The 7,007-nt window shown below is 49.6% G+C and overlaps 3 protein-coding genes and 1 long non-coding RNA gene across 5 annotated transcripts in view; 1 reads left to right on the forward strand and 3 right to left on the reverse strand.

Annotated features, from left to right (window-relative positions):
* Positions 1 to 3,395, reverse strand: part of LOC309336543 (uncharacterized protein) — a 7,571-nt gene extending 4,176 nt beyond the window's left edge. The window contains exon 1 of one of the 2 annotated variants that reach the window (XM_081852477.1): positions 1,981 to 3,395. In XM_081852477.1, the coding sequence (XP_081708603.1) occupies positions 1,981 to 2,838 (858 nt within the window). In that variant the 5' untranslated portion in view covers positions 2,839 to 3,395. The remainder of the gene's footprint in view (positions 1 to 1,980) is intronic. The other variant, XM_081852478.1, reaches the window with a different exon arrangement.
* The window catches only part of LOC309337420, a 25,229-nt gene extending 18,429 nt beyond the window's left edge, over positions 1 to 6,800 (forward strand). The window contains exon 2 of the long non-coding RNA XR_014154280.1: positions 6,556 to 6,800. This is a non-coding gene — a long non-coding RNA (uncharacterized lncRNA). The remainder of the gene's footprint in view (positions 1 to 6,555) is intronic.
* The window catches only part of LOC309336669 (uncharacterized protein), a 74,232-nt gene that overhangs the window by 59,283 nt on the left and 7,942 nt on the right, over positions 1 to 7,007 (reverse strand). The gene's annotated exons all lie outside the window — the stretch shown is intronic.
* Positions 1 to 7,007, reverse strand: part of LOC309336893 (L-amino-acid oxidase-like) — a 268,023-nt gene that overhangs the window by 25,457 nt on the left and 235,559 nt on the right. The window lies entirely within an intron of this gene.

Genomic DNA, 7,007 nt, shown 5'->3' on the forward strand with positions numbered 1-7,007 from the left:
AAATCAGACTGGTTACTCAACCAGATTATGAGCAATAATGTGCCATCTGTGCCTTGTATCAATGAGAGAAAGAGAGAGAAGAAAGCTTTTCCATCATGGCATCTGCAAGCCAGGAATAGCTTCAATTGCACCTCACGCAGCCTTTAATAATAATAATAATAATAATAATAATAATAATAATAATAATAGTATTTTATTATTCTGGGCGGCTTCCAACAAAACACTAAAAGACAATAACCTATTAAACATTAAAAACTTCCCTAAACAGGGCTGGCTTCAGATGTCTTCTAAAAGTTTGGTAGTTATTTTTCTCTTTGACATCTGGTGGCAGGGCATTCCACAGGATGGGTGCCACTACCAAGAAGGCCCTCTGCCTGGTTCCCTGTAATTTGGCTTCTCGCAGTGAGGGATCCGCCAGAAGGCCCTCGCCGCTGGACCTCAGTGTCTGGGCAGAACAATGGAGGTGGAGACGCTCCTTCAGGTATACTGGACTGAGGCCGTTTAGGGCTTTAAAGGTCAGCATCAACACTTTGAATTGTGCTCAGAAACGTACTGGGAGCCAGTGTAGGTCTTTCAAGACCGGTGTTATATGGTCTCGGCGGCCGCTCCCAGTCACCAGTCTAGCTGCCGCATTCTGGATTAGTTGTAGTTTCCGGGCCACCTTCAAAGGTAGCCCCACGTAGAGCGCATTGCAGTAGTCCAAGCGGGAGATAACTAGAGCATTCACCACTCTGGCGAGACAGTCTGTGGGCAGGTAGAGTCTCAGCATGCATACCAGATGGAGCTGATAAACAGCTGCCCTGGACACAGAATTGACCTGTGCCTCCATGGACAGCTGTGAGTCCAGAATGACTCCCAGGCTGCGCACCTGGTCCTTCAGGGGCACAGCTACCCCATTCAGGACCAGAGAGTCCTCCACACCTGCCCACCTTTTAAAAGAAGAAAAGCCAGCGAAAACAAAACAAAAACACTGGTTATGAATGATATGTGTGTCATATCCAGGTTACCAGAATCCTTTCCCAACAGGCTCCAAGTAAACCTTTTCCCACAGTGCAGGCCCCAACAAACCCTCTGACCCACCACCACAACCTTTTGCTGAATGCATTGCAGCAGATATTCTCTAGCTGTCAGAAAAGGATTAACACCAGACGTCAGTTTCTGGCCAAGGAGATGGAACTCACTGGGTCTCTATAGCAGAGGTGGGGAACCTAAAGGGCCACATCTCTTCACAGACAATCACCCAGGGGCCACACGCCAATGGCGAGGCAAGGGTGGGTGGGGCAACAGACATGGCTGTAGCCCCAGCACAGTCAAACGCCATCATAGTTCGAGGACAAATTCCAGCCAGGCAAAAGCACTTGAGGAGGGACATGGAGCAGGGCTGGTGAGGGTTGTGGTCTGGGAAAGCACAGAGGGCCAGTTAAGAGAGGACTAGAGGGCTGCATTTCCCCCCTAAGCTACAGCAGGTCTGCAACATCAGAAGCACAAAGGGCAACATCAACCAGTACCAGTTTTTCCTGGGTCTGCATTAGAATCGGATGCACAACAGCATTCCATTCTTAAGTGAGCTGCACCCAGAGTGGCGTAGTGGTTAGAGCGTTGGACTAAGAGCTGGGAGTCCAGGGGTTCAAATCCCCACCCAGTCACAGAGCTCACTGTGTGACCTTGGGGTAGTCAGTCACTCTCAGCCCAACCTACTCCACGGGGTCGTTGTGAAGATAACATTGGGAGGTGGAGAACCACCTAGGCCAGTGTTCCCCAACCTTGGGCCTCCAGCTGTTTTTGGACTACAACTCCCATCATCCCTCGCTAGCAAGACCAGTGGTCAAGGATGATGGGAATTGTAGTCCAAAAACAGCTGGAGCCCAAGGTTGGGGAACACTGACCTAGGCCACCTCAAGCTCCTTGAAGGAAAAGTGGGCAACACATGTAAACATATCAATAAAAGAAAGAAAACAAAACACAACCCAGCGCCAGCACCTGAACAGTGTTAGCTGGCTCCTCTTCCCTCAAATAGCTCTCGACCAGCTGAAGAGCTTCCTTGCTGCTGCCTGGCTCCCTGGCTCTCACACATGCCTGCAAGTTCCCTGGAAGCACATTCAGGAACTGTTCCAGGACGACCATGTCCACAATCTGGTCCTTGCTGTGCTGCTGAGGACGCAGCCATTGCTCAGCTGCCTTGCTCAGCCAGGACAGAATCTCCTGGGGGGCTTCTGCAGGCGGGACAAGGCCCAAGCGGAACCTCTGGCGGGCAGCTTCCCGACCGGACCGGGTTGCGAACAAACGGGATGCATTTGTGCCATTCTCCAGAGCAGGGGCAGCCTTGGATCTTGCGTTCTCAAATACACCTGGGCGCTCAGGCAAGTCCAGAGAAGCTGGATCTACAGGAACTGTCTCAGCGACAGAAGAAGATCCCTGCTGCAAGTCCGACACGACTTGGCGGGCTGCGTTCAGACGTGCCCTCAAGAGCTGGATGGTGAGCTTTGGATCATTCTGGGTGCGTGGCTTGCGGGAAGCGGGCACCCCTGGCGACGCCTGGCAGCCTGGCACGGACCCTTTGCGGACGGGCTCTTGGCTAGAGGAGGGCCTTTCCTTCGTGCCACGCATCTCGGCATCCGTGCCGGCTGTCTTGGCAGGAGGAGGGTGATCGTGTGGCAAGGAGTGGACCAGCTTGCCGTGGCGCGTGTGGGCCCTCCCCGGGCAATGGGACTTGTGGTAGTCGGCGCATTTCCAGACTATCTTGTTCTTGCTCTCCCGCTCCTTCCGATACAGGTACCCTTCGTGAAGCAGCTGATCCCTGCCTTTCCGACTCTTGACGTATTTCAGAGGCATTTTCATGGGGGGAGGAGGAGGGAAACCAATAAATCAAATGAAAGAGATGGATGGTTTCGGAAGAGTGGTGGTGGGGGGGGAACAAACAACAACAACAACCAGTAAGGGAGGAAAACGAAAATCCCTGAAACAAAGCCAAGGGACGCCGGAGATCGGCCGAAGAGCTGCCGGGAAACGACAAGGTTCTCCTTCTGGTCCGGCTCAGGGTCTGCGGGTGGCGCGCGCGCGCGCGTCCCTCCGCCTCCGCTTCAACGCGATCGGAAAAGCCGCGCAAGGAAGGGATATATGTGAGGTTTCCTCGCTCCGCTGTCCCAGCCCCTTTTTCCTCCCCTTTCCCCTGTATCCGGCGTTAATTGTTAAGTCGCAGCAGCTCTTGGGGTGCGGGTTGCTCGGAGGCAGGAGGAGCCCGGAGCCATCGGGCTGACAAGTTCTCACTCCGGTCGGAGCGGGTGGAGCACGCGACGAGAAGGAAAGCGGCGTTCGGGTTGGACGGGGAGGCTGATTAAGCCCCGCCCCGCTTTCGCTCGTCAGCAGGTGGAGGCGGAGACAGCGTCGGATCGGCACATAAGGCTTCGACCGCGCAGGAAGGAAAAGCTTTGCAAAGAGAAAGCTGCTTTCGTCTCGGAGGCCCCTAGTGGAGAAAGGCGGCTATAGGATGGCAGCCCTCAAACGTGCTGATTTCAGCTGGAGTGATCGCTCACAACAAAATTATCTGGGCTAGATCCACTAGTGGTCATGTGTGCCCTCTGTGCGCTTCCCACTGAGGATCGAGAACTCGCTAATAATAATAATAATAATAATAATAATAATAATAATAATAATAATTTTGTTCGAAGCCGCCCAGAGTGGCTGGGGAAACCCAGCCAGATGGGCGGGGTATGTATGTATGTATGTATGTATGTAAAAAGGTAAAGGTACCCCTGACCATTAGGTCCAGTTGCAGATGACTCTGGGTTGCGGTGCTCATCTCGCTCTATAGGCCGAGGGAGCCGGCATTTGTCCGTAGACAGCTTCCGGGTCATGTGGCCAGCATGACTAAGCCGCTTCTGGCGAACCAGAGCAGTACATGGAAGCGCCGTTTACCTTCCTGCCAGAGTGGTACCTATTTATTTACTTGCACTTTGACGTGCTTTTGAACTGCTAGGTTGGCAGGAGCAGGGACTAAGCAATGGGAGCTCACCCCGTCTTGGGGATTCGAACCGCCGACCTTCTGATCAGCAAGCCCAAGAGGCTTAGTGGTTTAGACCACAGCGCCACCCGTGTCCTGTCATGTATGTATGTATGTATGTATGTATAAATATACCCCGCCCATCTGGCTGGGTTTGGGCGGCTTCCAACAAAATATTATACATCGTCATTAAAAAGTACACCCCCCCCCAAAAAAAAAGAAATGCAAAAGAACAGAGTCAACGTTAGTTTATTTAGCAAATATCTGTCAAAATTATTTCCCTTTCCCCTTTTTCTTTTATACAATTCTCATGGGCAGGAAAAAACGAAATTCATTTTACAACCTTCTCACAAGATTTAAATATTTTGCAATGTACCGGCCACAGAAAGGAGATCAAACCAGCACCTAGTTATATGGCACTATAGAATGTTACCCAAAAATAAAACCGGTTTTGTTTTTGAAGGAGAAAAGTTTAAAACTTTCAACTCATGTCTGTTTTAGAATGAAACTCTTCTTCGATAAACTTCAGAGAACTGCTGTGGGTTAAGACATTTCATTAATGTGATGAAGATGAGCTTTGGAATGCAGCTTCGCAGAATCAGAGTTGGAAGGGACCCTTAGGGTCATCTAGTCCAACCCCCTGCAATGTAGGAATCTCAACTAACGCATGCATGACAAATGGCCATCTAACCTCTCCTAAAAAGCTCCAGTGAAGAGAGTCCACAACTGCCTCTCACACTCTTTTGCTACAGAAATGACACTTCTCCCCAATGCCTTTTGCTTTCAGGCTGTGCCGCAGCTTCCTCAGTAAAAGCAATCATCACTAGCTCTTAAGCTTTCTGTTGATCACAGGATTAGCCTCGAGTGCAATCTTGTTTCCTCTGGAACAGGGGTCAGCAAATTTACCGTGCCTTGGGCCGGCGTCTCCAGCGCCGATTGAGCGGAGGAGAGTGTGCCCATACGCGTGCGCACACATGCTATTTCCGGCGCATTTCCGGGTTGGAGGAGCACTGGAAATAGCTTGTGTGCATGTGCACGGGTCTCCTCTGACCCGGATGTGTACTGGAAATAAAGCTTGTGCAAGCGCACAATGTTTGCGGGTGCACACAAACTATTTCCGGTGCTCCTCCAACCCGGAAGTGGGCAGCTATGCAGCGCAGCGCCGGTAAGAGCAGGTGGCAGCAGCAGGGGTCGCTGCGGGACAGATAAACGAGTCCCTTGGGCGTTATCCGGCCCACGGGCCTTAGTTTGGGGACCCCTGCTCTAGAAAGCCCACAAACCAAAGATGAATACAACATCCTTCCTCCTTCTTTGTGCCCAGCATGTAGTGGTAGTATACTGCCTTTGAACATGAAGTTCTATTTAGCTCTCATGGCTAATAGCTAAAGACATATCCTTTGTGAACTTCTCTAGTGCTGTCTAAGCTGAGACTGGGCTGAATGTGTTATCTCTGCAACTCTAAGGACTGGATCAGGGGTCAGCAACCTAAGGCCCATGGGCCACAAGTGGCCTATGGAGGTCATTTTACCGGCCCACGAGTTGCCCCTGAACCGAGCCGCCTGCTCGGCGAGTCCCCGTGCACTGTGCTAAACCGGTGCAGCATGGTGTGGGGACTGACTTCGCGGCGCCAGAAATTGCGTCTGCGCAGACGCAATCCAGCCCACAGAGGGGGCTCCGCGGCAGTGAACCGGCCCAGGCAAGGTAAGTCTTGCCAAACCCTGGACTAGGTACTTTCACCTTCTTTAGATCCATGTCAATCATGCTTAAAATTCACTTGAAACTCAGTATTAGTCATGACTAATTTTGTCTTTTCCAACTGTGGGATTATGATGACTGGAATGACAATATATCACACTCTTAATTAAGAGGCGTTAATAGCAAGGATTCTCAAGCCTCGTTGCTTAACTGAAGTCATTTGAAGGCAGTCATGTATTGGGAAGTTTTTAATGTTTGACATCTTATGTTTTTATGTGCTGGAAGCTACGCAGAGTGGCTGGGGAAACGCAGCCAGATGGGTGGGGGTATAATAATAATAGTAGTAGTAGTAGTAGTAGTAGTAATAATAATAATAATAATAATAATAGTTGTTGTTGTTGTTGTCAAGGGCTGATGTTGATGTTTGATTTCAATTTGGTCAATACAAGAGTCTGGACTTCAAATTTTAAACAAATTCACTTACTGATTGCATTCTTCATCCAGGGATTTTGAAGAAGCCTATATGGGAGTTACCCTCCTTTAACTCAGGAGGAAGTGACTGGCTGAGGACCACCCAATGACACTCACTGTTGAGAAATAATCTAAACCCAGTGTGAGGAATTCAGGGGAAATAAGAATCAGGACTGTTTCATATGTTGCAATTCTAAACGAGTGTTGAAAAACTACAGAAACCCAACTTGGTAAGAACCTCAACTTTATATCAAAAGGTAATGCAATTTTACTATTTCTCGTGGATGAAATACCTAGTTTCTGTGCAATATCTGGAAAAGTCTCATACAGACAAACTCACGGAAGCTGTCAACGGCTACTAGTCATGATGGTTATATGCTCCCCTCTAGGGCTGGAGGTGCCATGCTTGGGAATACCAGTTGCCGCAAAGAACGGCAGGATGCCCTCAAGTCACCGGTGTGAAGTGGGCTCCACAACCGTGTCTGTCCATTGTGAGAAAAATACACTGGGCTGAACTTCAGGGCTGTTGCTGTGTCTCAAAGAGCCGCTGTCAGAGGAAAGGATTTCCATTTCTATATAGTTCCTTTCTGCTTCCCTTGATGAGCAGAAACAGAATAAAAATTTCAAAATAAAAGCATTTGCGCAATTTATATGTGACATGAAACTGAGGTTTTAGTGTCACAAGTAGGACTAATTCTAATCCAGGATTTAGACATTGGATGGTGCAAGGAGATATTATTGGTGGGGTAGCTGAGAAACCTTTGTAGGAGACCCTGTCCCTCAGTTATTTAAAAATGTCTTACGCTTCATTGCAAATGCCATTCCAGGGTGGGTGACACTT

This window comes from Podarcis erhardii (genome assembly GCF_964252035.2).
Source record: "Podarcis erhardii genome assembly, chromosome: 2".
Classification (NCBI taxonomy): Eukaryota; Metazoa; Chordata; class Lepidosauria; order Squamata; family Lacertidae; genus Podarcis; species Podarcis erhardii.